Source organism: Phodopus roborovskii, unplaced genomic scaffold (assembly GCF_943737965.1).
Source record: "Phodopus roborovskii unplaced genomic scaffold, PHOROB, whole genome shotgun sequence".
Taxonomy (NCBI): domain Eukaryota; kingdom Metazoa; phylum Chordata; class Mammalia; order Rodentia; family Cricetidae; genus Phodopus; species Phodopus roborovskii.
In genome coordinates this window covers 1,926,869-1,950,257 of record NW_026126516.1, presented here as the reverse complement: position 1 = coordinate 1,950,257, position 23,389 = coordinate 1,926,869, and the positions used below count along the sequence as shown (strand labels likewise).

General features: G+C 36.8%; 1 protein-coding gene across 1 annotated transcript in view; it reads left to right on the top strand.

Moving 5' to 3' along the window:
- Nucleotides 1-23,389, top strand: part of Rps6ka5 (ribosomal protein S6 kinase A5) — a 154,147-nt gene that overhangs the window by 89,337 nt on the left and 41,421 nt on the right. Inside the window, 4 exon segments of the mRNA XM_051196467.1 lie at nt 2,989-3,104; nt 6,626-6,733; nt 18,391-18,474; nt 20,448-20,551. Of these exon segments, the coding sequence (XP_051052424.1) occupies nt 2,989-3,104; nt 6,626-6,733; nt 18,391-18,474; nt 20,448-20,551 (412 nt within the window).

The following is a 23,389-nucleotide window of genomic DNA, read 5'->3' as shown; positions in this document are numbered from 1 at the left end:
GGTCAGTGGAATAGAACAGAGAGTTCAGAAATCCTCACATTTACATCAGCTGGTTTTTCAGCAAGAGTAACAGTGATGAACAGTTTTTTAACTAATGGTCTGGAACAACTGGATAGCTATATGCTCAAGTATGAAGTTGGGCCATGCCTCACAACATAAACAAAAGTTAACTCTACACTAAATGGATCAAAAACTGAAGGTCAGACCTAAAACTATAAAAGCCTTAGACAAAAACATTGGCAAGTTTTTGTGGCATTGATTTCTGTAATAATTTCTTACATAGGGCATTGGAATTTCTGGGGCTTGAAAGCAATTAAATTGATTAGGGTAGAGACTTAACAAGTCTGAATAAACAAAATCATTGAATTTTGTACTTGAAGTGGGTGAATTCATGATATATTAACTATCAAAAGCAAAAAAGTCAGAGTGAAAACTAATGTGTACTTCACAGCAGAAGATGTAGATATGTTCAGTGGATCTTTTAATCATGGTACATGACACTACATATTCAGAAAATGGCAATTGAAACCATGAGCTGTGCTACATGCCAAACAGAACCAAAATGGGGCATGGCAGTTGGTCGGCCTCTAGTGTCCCACTAGCTTCTATTCTGTCTGCTTTTGATTACAGCACTTTGATGTTGTTCTGTCGGCTTAGCAGCTGCACATGAATCTAATATTTTCATTATTGGCTGCCACCCCCAGACACTCAGACCGCGTGGTGGATGTGATATGTAGGTTATATTTATCAATAAGACTCAGAAGTCAAAGGCTGGGGTGAAAACCTGCTAGCTCAGAGGGGGCTGAATAGCAACTAGTTCACCTTGCTTTTTGGCTAGAGACGCTGAAAAAGACAGGTCTCTTCCATCTTCCCAGAACCAAGAGAGCTCAGATTCCAGTCCCTACCCTTTCATCCTGTGTGTCTTCGCTATCCAAATTGCTGGCTTCTCAATGGCCAGTTCCAGTCAGCTAGTCACAAGCTCTGTCCCCGATTCAATTTGGGCAGTCTTAGGAGTGTCAGAGTGTGACCAAAATATTCCACAACAGCACTTACTGTAACTTCTGCTGTTAGAGTTACTGGGCTGCCTCCGTTTCTGCTTTACTACTGAAAGCCTGGATGACTGGATAGAATTGCTTGTAAGTATGTAACATATGCCTATAAAAATATTGATTTTTAAGGAATGCCTGAACAGTCTATACCAGAAGTAGGAAAATAGGTAACTTGATGTATTAAGGTTGTCTTCTTGGATTTATAGTTTCTTTTTCTTGAGTCTCCTCAGCACTGAAGAACATTTCCTATATTCTAGTTCTTTACTAGATAAAGATTGGAGATCAGAGACTTAATTTCCTTACAACAGGACAACAATAGAACCCTTATCTAATTTGGGTCTCTCAGTTATAAAACTCTCTTTCCTCTAAATGTGTCACGTTGTCTATGAGACAAGAGTATGTTGGAGTTTTTTTTGTTTTGTTTTGTTTTCTTTTTTTGTTTGTTTGTTTTTTGTTTTACACTGGACTGACTGTCAGGGTTTAATTATCATTTTCAAAGAGGGGACCATCATTGATGGGACAACAAGAGAAGTATGAGCAAAGTTCATGAAACATAGAAAGATGTCAAATGAAACCATTATTGTATGCTGATTAAAAATAACAGAAGGCAAAGATACACATATGGAACAGCAATGAAAATTAATGTTCATTACATTTTTAAAAAATCTATTGAATGCTGCACGCAGGCATTTGTGGTGGGTGTAGTGTGGTGACTGTATTGGTCCTGATGCTTAAAAATGCAGTGTAGCAGAGAGGGGAGTACAGCTCACATTAGGAGCACAGCAAGATAATTGCATTGTTAAAAAGTCTTTAGTACCATGACGATAACCTGAGGCAGAGGTGACTCTGTTGAAGTTGGCTGTAGAAGATGAAGTGATTGAATCGCACATTGAGACTATGTGGGAATGTGACCATTCATATATCGGTGCATATTTCTGTTCTGTGACTACATATGTTTAGGGTGAAGTAAATAATTACCTGAAATAGAAAAATGCATTGTTCGTTTATAGGAATGCTGTGTTCCTTTATGGCTTTTAGATAATTAGCTATGTTCAGATAAATTAAAAACCCTTGGCAAATGTTTTTGTGGTTAGTCTCTAGTGAAATTAGAGTTTAATTTTTTTAAGAAAGTAACTGTCCTGTTCAGTTTTAAACACTTTATAATACTAACGTTATTACCTAAATTCACTCATATTCGGGTCTTCAAGTAATATCTTAAGACTAATGATCAATGTTTCTTTTTCCCCCAATGAGGCAATTCCTTTTCTTATTTCAGCTACTTTGTCTCCTCTTTCATCATTTCCCTTGTGATAATAGGATAAAGAAAGATGGAATCTTTGCGTTGAAAACTTTCATTCAGCTGTGTTGTGCTGCTTTTACTCCATGCACTATGAAGCCACAAGAATGTTGCCTGCTACCTTACAATACATTCTTTTAAAGCGTGCCCAGACAATTCTGGGAAATAGAGAATCTATTTACCTAAAGTTCTTAAAACTAATGATTGGCAGCCATTGCATGTAGCAAGATAGGATTTTGCTTGTGTTTTGTTTGGAATTTGTGTGGCATTTGGTGTGTGTGTGGCGGGGAGGGGTTGGTTTGGTTATCATGTGGCTAATGTTTGATACTCTTAAGTAACACAATGGTGGCGGAGTCTCTGATATGCTGTCTTTGGAAAAGTGTTCTTAAATCTGTGTAGATTTTGTATCATAGTTTTAACAGTTATACTCTTTGCACATTAATCTGATTGGTTTAGGATGATCATTGTGTTTGGAAACTGTGTGACAATATGAACCTAATAATACTTGCTATGAAACTGTCATTTACTGAGGGTTATGCAAAAATAAGTTAGTGGTTAACCCAGAGTGATTGATTAAAAGGAATTATTTCCTTTCATTTATGAATGCAAGTCAAAGAAAGAAAAAATATATTTCGTTTTTAGATTATATAAATGGTGGAGAACTTTTTACTCATCTTTCTCAAAGAGAGCGTTTCACAGAGCACGAAGTACAGATCTATGTTGGAGAGATCGTGCTTGCCCTGGAACACCTGCACAAGGTAAGGTGCTTGCTTCATCTTTGGAGTTTGCTTTTGAACAGTCTGTTAACTGTGACGTTGATGGACCTAACAAGTTAATGCTTTCACGGGTTGTCTTGGGGGTTGTGAATGTTACTGTGTTCCTTTCTGGAAATATTTACTTTTTGCTGGACATGGCACAGCATTCCTGTAATCCCAGCACGTGGGAAGCTGAGGCAGGAGGATCATGAATTGAAGGCCAAACTGAGTTATAAAATGAGAACCCCAACTCAAAAAATGAACAGAAAATAAATTCTTGTCTATTGTGTTCTGAAACATCAACCAAAAGAACCCGAGGTTTTTTGTTTTGTTTTTCCCCCTTTTTGTTGGTCTTCATGAAAACAAAAAACAACTCAGGATTTTGTTTATTATAAAATATTATCAGAATAAAAGCTGTTGGTTGTTAAAATGAAGCCCCATGTTGTAAAATGTATTTTCTTAATTGTGACTTGCTCCATGGCACATTTCATTTGCCTGTTCTCAAAGGGCACTTCCTGACTTTGCTACTGTTTGGAGTTACTTCCCTCCCTCCTCCGTTAACATGCTTCTGCACCTGCCCTGCTCTGTTCCTCCTCATTGCCTCCAAGTGACATGAGCTCACACACTGAAACCTTTCCTGGGCGTTGTATCTATGATCCTGTTGGAACTCAGTACAAATCAGCTTATACTTGTATTATTGCAGATATTCTTAACTTTGATCCATGTAATTTTGACTTACCTAAGTTATTGGAGAAGTGGGCAGTTTCTGTGTTGTCTCGGTGTGTATGGTTTTTGTCAGAAGGAGAAAATACTAAAGTAATTTATGTCAAAGGCAGGCAAATTCATAAAGGAACCATTTAGTTTGAGTCACTAAGGTTCAACAATTCAGATATGAAGCCACTCTTTGTCATGTTTGTCATCCCTCCCTTAGCTTAAGATAATCAGTTTAAAGTATAAATATACAACACAGAAAAAAGAGGTGAGAATCGAAGGGAAATGGCAAGGAAGACATCTTAAAGGGAAGTTTTGATCAGAAACTGAGTCAAAGTGGAGACAATAGATGAGAAAGATTGAGAAAAGATTCTGGAAGATACAAGGAAATAAGGGTAGGTCTAGCCCAGAGCAGAGACAAGTCCTGACAGAAACACCTGTCTTGACAGGTTGAGCGAGACAGTTAGAATCTTTAGAAGGAAGTCCAGCCCCTGGGAGCTATAGGGTCAGGTTGTGATTTGAGAGCAGCCTGGCTTTACATAGTGAGACCCTGCCACAAATGTAGGGGGAACAGAGACGCCTGAGAAGCAGGAAGAGAGCTCCCAGTGGGAAGAAGAGCATGGGGACAGTAAGTGGCCATTTGTGCTGCTTTTGATAGAATTTTCCCTGTGGTGACAAGCTTCATGCCTGTGCTTACTTTTTTGTGTGTGATATGATTTAGCTTAAACATCTTTATACCAGAAATATTACTATTCAGAATAAGCTACAAAGCCCTTGAAGCTTATTATTAGATATAATGTTTTAAAATATAAAAATGACAGTAAAATTCACCGTAAGCATTAAAACAAAACACAAAGCTAGAAAACAAGTCTATAATTTATATAATACTTTAATTCTGTTCATTTTGTTCTACTAGAGGAAAATTCCATGTTATTCATTATTACTAAACCAATAAGAAACATGGATATAGAGAACATAATGGATCTGGGAATAAATCTGATGGATATGCAATGAAAGAAGTATAGCAAATGATTTCTCAGCTGTCTTACCCAAAAAAACCACTCACACACAAAGCAAGCAATATTAATTTTGATAGAGATGCTAGTACTGATTCTTATAGGAAAAGATAAAAGTACAAATTTATTTGGAAGTGTTGAGTGGATAGTAAACAATTTGTCTCTAAAAATCTTTCCCAAGGAGATTGTTTAAATGCAAAGTGCCTCTGGTTTTCAGGTAAATGCCATGCTTCAAGTCAAATGTCTGTTCACTACACACTATCTTTACCTCCTATCTTTCTTGTAAACCACTGAAGCTTTCATAGGAAAATTGCCTTCTGTTTTGTTTTTTGGTGTGTGTGTGTGTTTGTGTGTGTGTGTGTGTGTGTGTTTGAGGGAATATAATTTTTACTTCAGTTTTGAGAGATTATTAGGAATCTGCTTTTTCCTAATGTTGATGTTGAGGAAGACAATATTTCTAAGAATCAAATCAGTTAATCCATGCTGATATAACTGAAAATGTGAAGTAGAAAATTGAAATGGGTTAGGCACTCTTAGATTTGTGTTATATAATTGATATGTTTTATTATACTGCTTACATGAAACAAACATAAAGTATAAAGTCTTGCACTGTGTAACATTTCACTCAGTTATGGTCCATACCTTTGACAGCGATCCCATAAGATTGCAGTAGAGCTAGAAAATTCCTGTCACTTGGTGGTTATGGAGCTGTCAAAATGCTATACTTGACCTCACCCCTGTTTATTTGTTTTTGGTGTAAATAAACCTGCTGTGCTACCACTCATGTAATAATCAAGCACATAATCATGATACATAGCAGAGTAAGACCTAATAATGGTCAAAAGCCAAACATGCTTCTGGTTTATATATGTAATACATATTTTCACCATCATTTTAGAGCGCTTACTATAAGACAGTCTACTGTGTTTCAATGGCAGCAGCTTCAAACGTCTCATGTTTACACTGCTGTCATTTTTAAATCGATTTTCTCGTTTGATGTTTTATTCACTGTGGCCTCAGGAGTAATTGGATACATACACTTTTTTTTTTTACCACACCCCCAGGTTTGTTTAAGTTCACTCCATGAAGCTTGTACAATCAAAATAATTTAACAGCATACTTCTAGAATATATTCTTGTTGTAAAACAATGCATGACTGTATAAATGTTATTTAATGATTTGCTTTGCTGATTTAGAACTAAACATCAAAATTGTGCTCTTTAACCTTTATGTTTAAGAGCTTGTTATTTAAAAAGCCTTAATAATTGCCTGTCTGACACATTGCATAATACAGGATACTAAATAAGTGTAAAGAAAAACCTGAAAAAGCAGATCATGTAAATATATTAAGGTAAATGGAGAATACCTAGAAAGTCTTAGTAATTTGAAGGTAAGTATATAGTTTGAAAACAGAAATGATCAGCATAGGATATGGCTCCTTAGGAAAGCTTGCTGAGCCATTACAGAGTTGTGGGCAAGAAATGGCCAAGAAGGACCATGGACCATGAAGATAATTTAGAATGAGTGTGAAATAAGGAGAATGGAGACAGAAAGAGGCAATAGTCAACAGGGAGAACCAGAAGCTGATTCCAGGGATAGACCCTTGTCATACAGAACTAAGATACATTGGAGAGCTTTGGGAAAGCCAGCACTTGAGCCTCAAGATGGAGCATTTGCTCTCAGAGTTACAAAGAGCTTCAGAATCCTGAAGAGGAACCTCCTCAAAGGTAGAAAAGTGCTCCCTTAATTGATTTGGAAATTATCTTAAAATGCATTTTGTTTTGTTTTGTTTTACAGTTGGGGATTATATACCGTGACATTAAGCTTGAAAATATTCTTCTTGATTCTAATGGCCATGTGGTGCTGACAGATTTTGGTCTGAGTAAGGAGTTTGTGGCTGATGAAGTGAGTATTATACTTTAATTTGAAGTTAGTAATAGCAGAATATAAACAAGGATGAAAAATTATTTACCAATAAACATTTAATAGGACAGTGATACCATGTGGGTTACAGATATTTGTTCAGATTTGTTTTTGATATAAATGGACTGTTAAGATTTTTAGTTTAAAATTACCATGGAACATCCTATTATAATCACAGTAAACTTTTCAGAAATATATAAGACTTCTCCACTTTGACATTGTACACATAACTGCTCCATAAAATGTGTGAGATACAACTGATACCTAAAATAATCCTTTTTATCCTTTAGGAAAATGGCTTGGGTGGGGATCACAAAGAATCCAAAGTGAAACTCATCTTGTTTACATTGTAATTGCCAGCTCAGGCCCACTGCTATTACCCTTGGAGTTCACTGGGAAGGATGACAGGATCTACCAGATTAACGCTTTAATAATCTTGCTGGGCTTTGCTCAAAATGAACTAAAACCTAGTAGCTAATGTGCTGACTGTAGATAAGAACAGAAGGCCCCACATTCACAGTGTTAGTTAAGGACTGTGTAATATCACAGACGCCTCCAATTGCATTTAAAGCTATATGTCTACTAATTATAATCAAGTGTTATTTTTATGTAGGAGTTATGATAAAGTTGTGTTTTCATTGTGTTTTTAAGTACTACTTATTCAAACAAACTGTTAGTTTGAGGGTCAGTCTTATTTCTGTTCAGGAAATTATTGGTGTAGAATATAGAATCATAGAGTTTTGTAGCTGGGTGGTGGTGGCACACACCTTTAATGCCAGCACTAGGGTGGCAGAGACAGGTGGATCTCAGTGAATTTGAGGCCAGCCTGGTCTACAAAGCAAGTTCCAGGACAACTAGAGCTGTTACACAGAGAAACCCTGTCTTGAAAAACAACAACAATGAGTTTTGTAATAAAGGACTTGACTGAACAAAATGCATCATTATTATGTTCCAAATTAAGTATAGGTTGAATGACCCAAACCCAAAAATTTTGAGTGTCAGCATAATGTCACAAGTGAAAAATGCTATACCTGCCATCCTGTAATGTGCCACAGTCAAACCACAGGCACACAATATAGTTTATTCAGGGTTCCTGAGAATCAGGAGACTCTATCAATTATGATATATCTTTTGCATGAATGCACAGGTTCCCAGTGCAGATCCTGACCATAGAAGGTAGTAAGACCATACATATGCAGCTTCATGCACAATAACAGGTTCTTAGTGATCCCCCTCCATGTACAGCCAAGGCCTGTGTACATTGCTCAAATTGTTTTTGTTTTAATTTTGGCTTAGCCTCTGCTGTGTGGTATAAAGATGTGTTGGAAATCCCAGAGGAGCTGTAAATCCTAATGTTGTAACTAATCAGAAAAAGAGGAAGCATCTCAGTTTATTTCTAACACAGACATGCAGTCTACTGGAGAAACTGCACAACACTGCTCATGTAAATTGCTCATTGGAGAGTACTGTGTAGGAATGGCCATTGTGTCAAACCTAAGGAAACAGAAGGAGGAACTGTTAAGATTTCAAGTAATAAGTAGAAGCTAATGAAAGGTGGAAAAATGGTATAGCAAGGTGCCTTATGAATAAAGAAAGGTGCCAGCTACCAAGCCTGACAACCTGAGTCTGATTCCCAGGATTCACATAGTGGAAGGAGGCAATCAATTCCCTCAAGTTGTCCTCTGATTTGTACACACATACACACACACACACACACACACACACACACACACACACACACACGATAAATGAAAACATAAAAGAATATTGAACAAGTAGCTCTTTTAATGTCACGGTGAATTCAGGACACTTTACAGAGTAATGATTAGCAAGCAACATTGTATTGTGATGAACTAAATTTGAAAGTAACTATAAATATTCAATAGCTTTGTTGCAAGACACAGTTTTAAATTTTAAAAGAGTCATAGTTATAACCAGGCCTGATAGCTCAGGCTTATAATCCTGTGTCCTTGGGAGGCTGAAGCAGGAGGATCTCATGTTCAAGACTTACCTAAACAACAAAGTGACTTCAAGAGAAGACCAGGTAACTTATTGTTGGGGCTTATTTAAAAGTGAAAGGTAAAAGGTGTTGAAGATAGAGCTCTGTGGTAGAGTGCCTTTTTAGTGTATGCAAGGACCATAATTGATCCATAGTGTGATGGACACATGGATGGTAGATGATAGGTAGGTAGGTAGGTAGATGATAGCTAGCTAACTAGATATTAAAGAAACTGCTTATCATAAAGCAGCAGAAAAATTGCATCCTATATTTGCCAAGATCATTACTGAGAAAAATCTGATGCTTGAACAAGTTTATAATACTGATGGAATATAACCCTTTGACATTATTGCCCAGAACGTCACTGTCCACACAGCCCCAAAGTTCCCAAACAGTTCCCAAAGGAATTAAAATTGCCTCAAACAGAATAAATCCAGGATGGTGATATATTGCACAGACTATATAAGCTTGTAGTAGGAGAAGGTTACATCATTGATATTTTAGGAGCTGAATTTCTTGCCAGTCTCAAAGACTTGTTCATTGATTGGGTTCACTTTTTCTCCTCTGCAGTTAATGAGTATTGTAGGGTAGCTGGACTGGATGAAAACTTCATGGTTTTGACTCCTAGACAGCTGTTTTGTTCATCCTCCAACTGATGTTCTTATCAAAAATAATGTTATGGTATATACTTTCCCCCAATGTAGCCTTTATAAAATTCAACTATACGAGCAGAGAAAATCCTAGATCACTGAAGAGTAAATATGAAAATGCTTGCTTGAATGCCATGCTAGCACAATGAACAGAGACATAAACATGGATCAACGCCAAAGGTATCTTCTCAACAAAACTTAAATAAAATAGTGTCCAGTAACTGTTAGACCTCCTAGCAGTCAACCCGAGATTCCTGGGCAGGCCATTATACTGCCTACTTAATGGCATGTTTGTTTTTTTTTTTTTTGCATTAAGGAAATGCCATATTTTTATTAATAAGTCCATACTTATGAATAAGTGTACGAGAATGACTTTTTAGTGGTTGTATATAAACTTAGAACTTGGAGTGAAGGTGATGTCAAACAACCACAGTTTGTCAAGATGGTGGCTGAAGGAGTGCTAAATCTGTCTCTCTAGTGGGCCCATATATATAAACTTCACTTACCACACAATATTATTTAAACTATCTCTGAGAATTACACTTACATTCAAGCTCTCTGCACACATGCAGACATATATATAAACCTAAATTTTCCAATTAGAATTGTGTCTTATCTTTAAGATATCATTTTATATATGCTAATATGCTAGACTCAAGTTTTAAAAAATTGTGAAACCCAAGACATTTCGGATCTCAAGCATTTTGGGTAAGGGCTAATCTACCTGTATGTATGATTGCTTTTTTGAAATATTTCCAGAACCAGTCCTGAGTGCCTTAGTTTTTGTTGCTGTGATAAGACACTATGAGTAAACACAACTCGAGAGGAAAGGGGTTTATTTTATCTTCCACTCTCAGATCATACTTCATGACTGAAGGAAGTCAGGACAGGAACCTGGAGGCAGCAACTGAAGTAGAAGCCGTAAAGGAGTGCTGCTTACTGGCTTGCTCCTTGTGGTTTGCTCAGTCTGCCTTCTTATATCACACAGAACCACTTGCTATGGTTGCTACCCCTCCCCTGTGGGCTGGTTCCTCCCACATTAATTATTAATCAAGAAAATGCTGTGCAGGCTTCTTACAGGCAATTTGATAGGAGCATTTTCTAAATTGAGGTTCCTGCTCCCGGATTGCTCTAGTGTAAAGATGAAATGTTCTGTTTTCTTTTATCATTGCTATATTAACTTTGGTTTCTTATTCAGTATGTACTTACTGATCACCTCTAAGCTAGCTAGTGCAATAAGAAATAAAATAAGGAAGGCTTCTGCCTTTATGATGCTGTGGTTGTAGCTATAAATTTTCTTAGATATAAAATTATCATTATAAATAGATTAGATGGATTTTCAGAAGTTTGCTTCCAAGTTTGACTTTTTAAAAAACATATTCTTTATATGTCCAAATGTTTTTTCTGTATGTATGTTTGTGCACCACATGCATGCAGAGGTATGGAGGCCAGATGAGGGCCTTGGATCCCTGAGACTGGAGCTTCAGATGGTTTTGATTGGCCTTATGGGTGTTGGGAACTGAACCTGGGTCCTGTGCAAGAGCAGCAAATGCTCTTAACCACAGAGCTGTCTCTCCAGTTCTATTCCCAAGTTTGTTTGTTTTGTATTTTTTTAAATTACTTCTTTATAAAAATTTTAGTCAGACATTTTGTATTCAAGGCACAGTTCAGTGTGAGGATGCCATATGGAAATTAGTGGGGAAAGCAGAAATGGTAACACTGTGTTATGCAGGGCCCATGACCTCTTCCATGACCTCACCATGAGCACAGAAGTGCCTTAGACAAAGGTGTAGAGGATTGCCACTGAGAAACCAAAGACAAAACATTAACAGATGGGGCTGGGGAGATGGCTCAGTATTAAGAGCCTTGTAGAGGACCAGACACAATTCCCAGCACCCAAGTGTCAATTCATCACCTTCTGTAACCCTAGTTCCAGGGAATCTGATACTCTTCTGACCTCAGACGGGCCCCAAACATGGGATACATGTGATTCACCTATGTGCAGGTGGAACAGCCATGCACATAATTAAAAGTAAAACTATTTAGAAGGTTGGCAGGTGTTATAATTTGGGGGTTTTGAAAGTGGACCTTCTCAGAGGAGCCTGTAACCTGATATGCTTAGGTGCTACAGAAGCATGTCTGTGGTAGTGTCTCAATTTTTTGGTTACTTTTATAATATATTTCAATACAATGATTTCTTTTGAAGTGATGTTTAAAGTATCTCACTAGACTGCCAAAGTGTCCTTGGTATGTAGTGTGTGAGCTGTCCCCTTACAAACCTAATGATTACTTTCTTCTCTCTCCATGGATGCACATTTCCATTTGCTCATTCACTCTATCTGTGTTTGATGAGGGCCTTTCTATATGCTAGATATTAGGCTAAATACAAAGCTTAAAAGAATCACTTGCTGAATACTTACAAGCACAATGTGGCTGATTATTTAGCAATAGGAGAAAATGGACCAGATCTCTAGAGAATAGTGAACCAAAAACAAAACAAAACAAAACAAAACAAAAAACCCAAAAACTCAAAGCCAGTTAGAACTAGGGAATCTTGGCTAGAATAATCATATATCAGTAGATGTCCTATGTGACTGAAGCAGCCAGGTCTTCTAGTATGAGCAAAGAAAGGCCCTGTGTTTTCTGCTGGACAGGTCAAACACCACCCCCTAAGGTGGAAAAATGTTAGATTCAGGATAAAGCAGAGAACTAAGTCATTGATAAGTTAATTTTTTTTTTCCCCACTGACTACAGCCTACTGTATTTTGACAGAACATTACACTGTTGGGTTCTTTTAGCTCATTCTTTCTCTTTGCCTTAAAGGTCATACTGTTAGACTAGACTTCAGCTTTTACTATCAGGGGTCAGATAAGAATTCTCTTTTCTGGAGTCTCCTAAACTTGATCTAATGGCTGTTTTGTTTTTGTTTTTGTTTTTTTTTCCCAGCTCCACCCAGCACCTGTTTAGTAAATAAATGCCCTGGCCCAGACCCTTCCCTTTTAACAGATACTCTTGAGACTGTTCTGTTTGGGCTAGCATTTCTTTCTAGGTTCCCTCTTGGTTCATGTGTCAGCCTGAGTCACCTCTACCAAAGCATAGTCTTTGTAGGAGCTAGTGAATTGTTTACCCTATCCCTTTAGCCCGAATGTCTATCTGTAAGTGTCTAGCTAATCTTACACTCTCCCATTTACACTTTGGTCATCACTGTTTACACCGTCACCATTTAAGCATGCCTAGTAGCTTGTTTTAAATTTTTAAAAAGAGGGAGGTAATGGACAAATGGACTGACTTCAAAACAAAACAAACCAATCCCTGGGTGGCGCATGGTCTCCAGCTGTTTTGCTCTTGTTCTCCATGTCTGTGTCCTGCCTCTCCTTACACACACGCCAGCCCTCCTGAGCCTACTCCCGTTTGTCTTGGACCCCCTTACAGTTGACCGAAGCTGTCTAGTCAGTATCGCTCTACATTCATTTCCTCATCTTGCTTACGTGCCCGATAGTATCGAACAGTGTATTGCTGTTTACCTTGGAGCTGGGATTCCACCAGGCCCTGACTTGCTCTCACTCTCTTTTGCAGGCTCTTCCACACCTCAGGCTCAGGTCTTGTTAGCCTGTCCTCTCTCCTCATGTGTCATACATGTTTAAATATGTACTACTAACCTTATCTCTCTTCTGGGCTCAAACTCTCTATGCCTGTAGTGTTGTGTTTATTTGACTCCTCCTAGGTGACTCAAACTCCTCATGGCCAAATTTGGACAGAGCATCTCTCACCCAGGTCACCTTCTGTTTCGGTGTTTGTAATTTCTGACCTCACTTAATCTGGGAAATGTACTTACATTTAATGTTTAGCAACTTACTTTTTATGTATGTGTGGTATGTTCTGGTCATCTCTTTATTTTCAAATGATATCAAGAAACTTCTATGTGCTAAGAATTAAAATGGACCCTAGAACAGGATGGTGATCTTAACAAATCATGAACATATATTTTAGAGGTATTTGTTAAATATCTACATGATTATTTCCAGATAGATGTTGCTAATCTGAATTATACACAGAATCAATTTTATTTTAGTAACTAAATATATTTTATGATAATGTATACTATGCACAGTTTGATACTTTTATTGGTATGTTCTTTTTCTCAACTATAAAATTGGTAAAATTTGTAAATTGGTAAAAATTGAGATTCTGAAAGTAAAAGAAAGTTCCTCCAGACTAGGATGTGTCTTCCACAAGAGTAGCTTTGATAGTTAAGAAATGTTTGTTGGGCAGAGCAGTGATAATGCATGCCTTTAACCCCAGCACTCAGGAGGCAGAGGCAGGAAACGACAAAAAAGAAATGGTTTTTGAGGGCTGTTGAAGTGGCTCAGTAGTTAGGAGCATTGGTCCTCTTCCAGAGGACCTGGGTTCTATCTGCAGTAGCACATGGTAGCTCACAACTGTCCATATCTCCAGGCCCAGGGGATCCAATGGCCTCTTCTGGCTTCTGTGGGCATAAAGGAACACACATAAAAACAGACAAAACATCCATACATATGAAATTAAAAATCAGTAAATCTTTTTTAAAAGAAATGTTTGTTGAGTTAAGTAGTTTGCTATGTATTACATATTTAATTCTAATGTGGAATAAGACAGTTAGAAAATAAAAATAGGATAAAATGAAGATAATGAATTACTTTGACAGAATTGTCATTTTTATTCATAAACAGTGAAATAATTTTGAAAATGATTTGTTCATTTGTTATTCCTCTCTATATAAATATTGTGTTTAAAAATTTTCATAATAATCAAGAATCCCCATGTAAACAAAATTGTAAGTTTTAGTTAAGAAAAATAAGTCTTAAACATTTAAAGTGAGATAGCCCACTACTGTGGTGTCTATACTTAAAAGGAAAAGACCCATAGAGTGTGACGTAAAAAAAAAAAAAAAAAAAGTAGAGGCTAGAGAGCACTGACTGGTCTTCCAGAAGACCTGGGTTCATTTCCCAGCACCCACGTGGCAGCTCACAGCTGTCTATAACTCAAGTTATAGGGGATCTGACACCCTTACACCAATGCACATAAAATAAAGTTGAATAAAAAATTATAAAACATGAACATTTGAACCTTTGGTAAGTCTAGGTACAGGGATTCATTCTATTGTGTTGAAGATGGGATCTTTTTAGTAATATATAATGTTTGAAAAGCCACTTAGATATTAATTCCACTGAATCCTAATTTCTTCATCTGTAACCTAATAGTTATTTTAATTACTTATAGGATTGCCAAGCTTTCTCATGCAAGTGTATTTTGAAACATAAAATATTGTATATATCAATTTGTGTTTCAAGATGTACTACTAATTTCAGATTATTATGAACAAAGTTAAAATATATACAAGAATCTTGTTATTCCTTTATTTTTTGTTTGTAAGTAAATTACATCTCTCTCTAATAAGTGCTAATTAATACACTTTCAGGTTTTGGTTATTATAATATATATATTTCAAGATAGCTAGATGCATTAGTTTCTTTTCTGTTGCTCTGATGAAACACCATAACTGAAAGCAAGTTATGAGAGAAGTAGTTTATTTTGGCTTATCGTTCCTGAAGGGTGAGTCCATCATGGCAAGGAGGCATGGTAGCAGTAGATATGGCAGCTGGAGCAGGAAGCCAAGAGTTTTCACATCCTTAACTGAAAGCATGAAACAAAGAAAGCAATCTGGAAGTAGGACAAGGTTTTAAATTCTCAAAGCTCACCCTCAGTGACATACTTCTGCCAGCAAGGCCATTCCTTCTAAACCTCCTCAAACAGCATCACCAGTACCAGAACATATGAGGGACATTCTCATTCAGAACACCATCGAGATCCATACAAGTGTTTTTGCATTCAGAATCATATAAAATAACTCTGTGTGGTAGTTTGTGATTACCTTGATCTACCTTGATTGATTTGTAGTGACATGTATTCATGATTAGTTTTTAATTTGCATATGCTGCTGGAAAGCCTACTAGGACTCTCTTAATTAGTCCTGTCATTGATTTGCCAAAATAAGTGACTATGGATAATTACTCTTAGTAAGCATTGGGTTGGGGGTGCTGGGGAGGGAAGAGGGTTAGAATCCAAAGTATTTATTTGTGGCTTCAATTTGTTCTTAACAAACATTAAAATCGGGCCAGTGAGTTGGCTCAGTGAGTAAAGGCACTTGAGTTTGATTTGTGGGATGCACATGGTAAAGGGAGAGAACTGACTCTACAGAATCGTTCCTTGACCTAAACACTCATAGACAAGCATACAAATAGAGGGTATTATAAAATGTTTTATTACTGTCACATTTAACTGTAGGCATTTGTGCCCAGACATCAGAGCAGATTTTTGGTCTCTTCCAGAGAGCAGAAACAAGATGGCTTCACAGTTCCCATTTACCTTTTTTTTTTTTTTTTTTTTTTTTTTTTTTTCAGAAGACATTACTAGTTGTGGTAAACTTACTTGGGATAGTGTTCTCTTCCTCCCTCCTTCCCTCTCTTTCTCTCTCTCCCTTCCTCCCTCCCTCCCTCCCTCTCTCCCTGTAAGGCAAATTCAATATAAACAACACATCAGCAAAGCAGGCAGAACTTTTGTAATGGGGATGTATCAATCACTCTTGAATTAACATCATTTTCCTAGAAACTTCTACGTGTTGAATATTCCATTTGTTCAGATAATGTTAAATATTTTTGTTTACTTGAAAAACGTTTAGCTTTCAGTTTTTGTCTATTTCCTTTTCTCTTGTGGCTTTTATTCTGATGATAGCTATTGGAGGCCAAGCAGGTGTCCCTGAGAGTAGGCTTGCTACTGCCATGGGGATGATGGGAGTGTTCCCAGCATCCCCATGATGTGTCCACTAGAGAGCCACTGGATGAGGTACATCTGTCAGGATAGGATTGTCTTGTTTTATTTTCTGAGGACATTAGAGCAATGGCTCTCAATCTTGCCAATACTGTAACCTTTTAATACAGCTCCTCATGCTATGGTGACCTCCAATCATAAAATTGTTTTCATTGCTACTTCATAACTAAGTTTGCAACTGTTATGAATCCTACTGTGAGATTCTGCATCAAAAATCATGATAGCCTAAACATGTTCTGAACAAGGACAACACCAGAAACATGCTAATGCAGAAGGGGAAATGAGTAACTTTCTCTTGTAATACTGCATTTTTTTCTGATTTTGCTATCACGGTGGTGCTACAATAAAATGCATTTAAAATAGTTTTACAGACTATTTTTTACACAGATGCTTACAAATTTCTGTAAAGTTGGATGAATGCATTTTCTTTTTCTTTTTTTTATTTAAAAGGATAAATGCATTTTCACAACTAGCCTGGCCCATGTTTTTTGTTTTCTGTTTTCATGATGGGTAGCTCAAATGCTAACATAAACATATAGGTATATTTATGCTTTTAAGTGCTTTTGAATTAGTTTTAGTAAATTGTAATTTTATATAAAATACTACATTATGTCTAAAATTCTTCAGCCTCCATTTGTTCATAGAATTTTTGTATTTTTTAATTTGTTATAACTCCTATAATGTTTCCTTTTAAATTACCAATATTAACAGCTTACAATCTGTCTCTCCATGTGTTTCCCTTTCTTAGTCTGTAAGACTTGCTCTACTCAGTCCTCCAGGTTCACCACTTGTTTAGTTAATTCTTTTTTTCCTTTTATTCTCTGTAAATTTCTTCTGTGTTTTTCCCAAAGCTTGGAACTTTATCGATATTTTACTAATAACTAGTTTAAAAAAAAAATGAGAATTTTTAGAAACAGCCTTTAGCTATCACTCTCAAGCTCTGACTTCTGTTATTTTTACTCTTAAAACTCATAGTGATTTTTTTTTCCTTTGGGTGATGCATGCATGAAGTTAATTTTAAGACAATGAAGAAATGAGATATATAGTTGTTGCTTTCAGGTAAAATAAAACATGGCTTAGAATGTAATATTCTTACCCTTATTGTTTATCCAATGCAGAGTGGTCAACCGTGAAACCTTATACACACAAACAACAAAAGTGGGTTCAGTAGGTTGTATTAATATATATTTGTGCATGTACATACATACATTGTAACAATAATAAAGAGAAAAGGCTGCCAAGTTGGGAATGGGGAGACGTGAGGGGTTTGGTGGGTATCTGGGAGGGGTTGGAAGGAAGTAACAGAGAATAGAAAGCGGTAAAGCTCTATTTCCAGTAAAAAGATTTAAAAAATAAAACAGGATTGCTAGTAATTATATTTGGCAATAATACATATGTTTCATATACTTTTAAAAGCAAAGTTACAAGTATCTAGTGTTTTAGAGAAGAAAATCTAGATTTTCGAGACTTAATTTGAAAATTTTCTACATTTATTATACCTGTATGCATTTCAAGACACACACGCCACAGCGCACATGTGGAGATCAGAGGACAGACAGCTTACAGGAATCAGCTCTCTCCACTGTGTGGATTCTGGATATCAAACTCAGGTCATCAGGCTTGCTGGCAATTGCCCTGGTTTACTACATAATCTTCTCAGCCCTAATTGAACTTTTTATAAAATTAAAATTTGATTTTTATTGTCTCACACTGGGAAAGACGTCATCATAGTTTCAAAATATGTGAAGCAAAGCCATCTATAGAATGTGAGATGAAGTTTTATTAGATTTGCCTACAAGACTAGTTTTCTGTGCAAAAATCAAGGGAGGCAATACTTCTAAATTCATCAAATCTTGGAGAATTTTTTTTTTTTCTGTGTTCTGAAACTTGATGTGGCATTTAGTGTTTTAGAGATGTCTTAATGGCACCTTTTAAAATAATATCAGATGAAGTTGGAGAGAGATGTCTATGGTTCAGAGCACTTGCTCTTGTAGAGGACCTGGGTTGGATGCCCAGTCCCCATGTGGTGGTACAGAGGGTCTGTCGAGCAGATTATACCACTGACATGCATTACTTGTCATGCTAGCTTGAAATCCAATCCCCTTTTTGTTTGTTTGTTCAAGACTGAAAGAGCATATTCTTTTTGTGGAACTATTGAATACATGGCACCAGATATTGTCAGAGGGGGTGATTCAGGACATGACAAGGTATGTTCTACTTTTGATACTATTTTGTGTATTTCTGTAAATTGTGCAGTAAGAGTGAATTCCAGTTAATAACTTCGAGTCCAGACCTTAAACAGAGCATCTTTCTGTTACTTCTTGCCTTCATTTGTTTCTGTTTTGTGTCCTGGAACACACTATGAGTTTTCACATTTTGTTTTGAAAAATACAAAAATGAAGACATCTTAAGTTTTCCTTTTAAGGTTTCATTGATGAAGAGCTTTTGCTTTGTAGAGTGACATTCTTGTTAATGTTGAGACCTTGAAGTTATTCTTCAAGTAAGTTAAATGTTTATTTTCATTCGAAGAGCCTGTGAAATTAAACAAAGTACCAACCATGACTCCATTAAAAAAAAAAAAAATTCGTTCCTTTTGCATTGTATAAGACCTATTTGAACCAAGTATAATACAGAGGCGTGACTGGATACCTGAGCTGTGTATGTGGCTCCTCTCTGCATCATGGAGACAGATTGTGGACAGAGCTTTGTCAGTTTGGTTAAGTTCTTCAAGAAACAGACAGAAACGGATGGTGGTGGTGTTTGCTGCCTTTGGTTATTAAGTTATTATGGAGATGTTTAGAGACCATTGAAAAAGAAAACCACTCATATTTTACTCCTTTTCTGTCTTTAACTTCACAGAAATATGGACTTTGTTGATTATTCTCCAACAGAAATAGCATTTTTCATAACCTTGAAAGGAAAATTCTACACTCAAAATACAGTCTGTTTCCTAACCCTCTAAAGAGCTTGTTTTTTTTTTTTTTTTTCCTTTTTTTCTGTCCTTTTCCCCCCCTCTTCTCTCCCTTGTGTAAGTGCTGATGAAGATAAAGAAGCTGTCAGCTCTAACTTGTTCTAAAATCTAGGTCATTTTTCTGTTCTCTGTTAAAAGGTAGTTCTTTTCTATCACTTTTGATTTAACAATAGCATTCTCCAAATAAATTCTGCCCGGCTTGTCCTTATTGTTGTCTCCCTCATCTCCTTTCAAAACACCACATTCATGATCCCAGTATCTGGGCTGACTGCTTGGTCTCCTTTCTGATGCCCTGACTGTCTGTCAATACCATTCCCAAGTTTGAATGGTAGTGGCTACTGGCCTCTGGTTAGAATCTGTGTTAGCCACACAGCATGGTTTCATGTCCAGTGCATAGCATTCTGAGGGCAGACTCAACAGCATTGGACGTGTGTATGGAATTCAGGGGTTGAAATGCTGGCTTAGTTTGCTTTATGGTATAATTTAAAGCAATTGTGCAATTCAGTAGGAATTTATAACTTAGATTTGGAAAATTAACTATCAAAGCTTTAATTTTCAAATAAGAAAACCTTGTTTTATTCCTAGAATCTCTGCTTGGCTAAGATCCATGATATAACTAGCCAAAAAGTATTTTTTTCTTGAATATTTATTGTGCAGATGATTGTATTTATAAATGGGTTTTCAGTTTAGAGTACATTTTATTTTCTACCTCTCCATTGTTGTGAATACATCAACACATTCTGTAAAAGAAAATCATTTTTGGGGGCTGTTTAAAAAGTAACAACCTTATATGAGATTTTTAAGACTTTGCCTTTGAGTTTAAAAAATTCTATCTTGTTCATTGGACATGAGTACTTTATAAAATGCTGGTTGGTACTTTTTTCTCTCAGATCATAAATTCAGTATTCTGCCTACTTAAACTTAAATGCAATAAATTTTAAGTTAAATTGTTTTAAATTAACAATGGTAAAACTAACTGATTTAGGAAATCATTAAAGCACTTTCTATTCTGGGTATATGTAGGCTTTTTTTTTTTTTTTGTCTCTAAATGTCTCTTATATGTGTTAACTTAATACTCCTGGGACAGAAATCTGTGAAAATGTTTTTGGTAAAATATTTTTTAAGTATTTAACTTTATTTGGTCCTTTTTTCTTGTGACATATATTTTAGTTGCTAATTCTACAAAATGAAATTATTATTGTTTTATAGGCAGTTGACTGGTGGAGTTTAGGTGTTCTAATGTATGAGCTACTAACAGGAGCGTCTCCTTTCACTGTTGATGGAGAAAAAAATTCCCAGGCTGAGATATCTAGGTAAGATTTAAGCAAATACCATAAAATTATCCTCTTGTAGGCTTACTGGGTGTTACTCTCTTCTGATCACTTATGACAAGTGTCGCCATTGCAGTGTTATGTTTTTGTCCTATTTTTACTTGACACTGAGGACAGATTTGACAGAAATAAATATTGAGTCCACTTCAGTGAAGATGAAATAATAAGGGTCAGCTTGCCTTCTCACCTGAAATAATTTTAATAATGAATGAAATACAGGAAACAGCAGTTTTGAGGACATTGGACATCTGGCAAAGGAAGGCATTGGTTTCAGAGATACAAGGTCACCCCAAATGACTACCTTAGGAGTTCCCAGGCTGCAATACAGGGAGGGACAACCTATGTGACATTGAAGAACTGGAAGTGACAGTCCAGGGAGACCCAGACAGCTAGTTTGCTGCCTGGAGTGTGAGAGAAGAGTCCAGAAACTTGCAGAAGTATTGTTATATGGGTAATACACACAATAAAACATTTATTATTTGTAGTTACTTATTTGTACTATGGTTATTTACCTCCAGATTGATCTATAGATTCAATGCAACTGCAATTCCTACTGGCTTTTTTTTTTTTTTTTTTTTTTTTTTTTTTTTTTTTTTTTTTTTTTTTTTTTTTGATCTAAAACTCAGGTAGAAATGAAGTGAATCTAGACTAGTCAGATTGCCTTTGAAGGAGAACAAAGTTGATTTCGGGACTTGTCATAAGCAGTAATGTTTGCACTCTTTGGTTTGGGTGTTAAGACAAACAGATGAATCCTGATTGGTTTGCATGCCTGCAATCCCAGTACTTGGAAGATAATAAATAAGAGGGTTACTACAAGTTTGAGGCTAGCTGGCTAACATCTCAAGTGCTAGAGCAGCTCCAGCTACACAGCATGACCTAGTCTCTAAATCATAAAAAAAGAGAGAGGAAGGAAATAAGGATGAGGAAAAAAAGATAAGTGAGACAGAATAGAGCCCAGAAGTTAAACTATGTGTACAGGTAACGGACTTTTGACACAGGTTCAAAGATAACTATCACTTTGAAGGAGGAGTGGGGGGGCACTTTTCAATAAATGATGCTAGAATACTGCTCAGATGGGAAAGACATGAACTTCAATAAATGCTTATTACTGTATAGGAAAAATCATTCAAAAGAGACAGTAGGTCTAAATGTGGAAGTTATAACTATAAAACTTCTGGAAGAAAACATTTTTTAAAATCTGTAGGACTGGGAGATAAAGGTGCTTGCTGTTCAGTCCTGATGATCTAAGTTCAATCCCCCAAACCCCTGTAAAGGTAGAAGCGTGCTCCATAAAGATGCCTCTGACCTCCACGTGTGCTGTGAGCTTGATTCCCCTCCACATAATTAATTTTCTAAAACTCACTGTGGCCTAGGGTAGGCTAAATTTTTTTCATTAATAATTATTATTTATTTTACATATCATTCCCAGTTCCCTCTCCCTCCCTCCCATGCCCCTTGACTCCCCCTCACATCCCATTCTCCCCCCCCCCACAGGGAGGGTTATGCCTTACAGGAGGGATCATCAAAATCTGTTAAGTCATTTGGAGTAGGGTCTAGGCCCTCCCTCCTGCCTCTAGATTAAGGAAGTATCCCTCCATGGGGAATGTGCTCCCAAAGTCCTTTCGTGCACCAGGGATGCATCCTAGTTCCAGTGTCAGAGGTCCCTTAGACTGCCCAGGCCTTCTAACTGAGACCCATATTCAGGGGGCCTGGGCCAGTACAATGCTGGTTTCCCACCTATCAGTCTGGGTTCCATGAGCTCCCCTTGTTCAGGTCAGCTGTCTCTGTGTGTTTCTGTAGCCTGGTCTTGACCCCTCTGCTAATCACTCCTCCCTCTCTGCAACGGGATTCCAGGAGTTTGGCTCAGTATTTAGCTGTGGGTGTCTGCTTGTGTTTTCATCAGCTACTAGATGAAGGCTCTAGGATGGCATATAAGTTAGTTATCAATCTCATTATCAGGGAAAGGCATTTAAGGTAGCCTTTCCACTATTGCTCAGATTGTTAATTGGTGTCATCCTTGTAGGTCTCTGAACATTTCTCTAGTTTTTCTCTTCAAACCTATAATGGCTCCCTTTATTATGGTATCTCTTTTCTTGCTCTCATCTATTCATCACCTGACTCAATCTTCCTGGTGGCCCACACCTTTAATTCCAGTACTTGGGAGGCAGAGGGATCTCTGTGAGTTTGAGGCCAGCCTGGTCTACAAAGCTACATAGAGAAACCCTGTCTCAAAAAAAAATTTAAAAAGTATAAATATTTTTTAAAGTATTACAGTTAAGAAATCATTTAACCAGGTGATAATGCCACACTTCTTTAATCCCAGCACTTAGGAGGCAGAGGCAGGCAGATATCTGTGAGTTGGAAGCCAGCCTGGTCTATAGAATGAGTGGGTTCCATGACAGCCACAGCTACACAGCAAAACCCTGTCTTGAAAAACCAAAAAGAAAAAAACTATTTATAAACTAGACTGTTTCAAGATTGATTATTTTTATTCTTCCAAGCATTAAGACAATGAAAACAATAAATCACTGAGATGAAAATTTTAAATCATATATACGATAAAAGTTTGGTATAGAAAATACATAAAGAACTGTAAAAACGTAAGAAAACAACCAACCTCATTATAAAATAGGCAAAAATATTGAAAAGACATTGCAGTGAAGATGATCAGTGAGTGGCAAATGTGAAAACTTGAGCAGTGTCATCGGTCTTTACAGAAATACAGACTCAAACCACAGTGAAATGCTACCATACTCCCTCAGTTGGTTATAAATAAAGATGGTGGACATTTCAGATGCTGGTAAGAATATGGAGGAAATG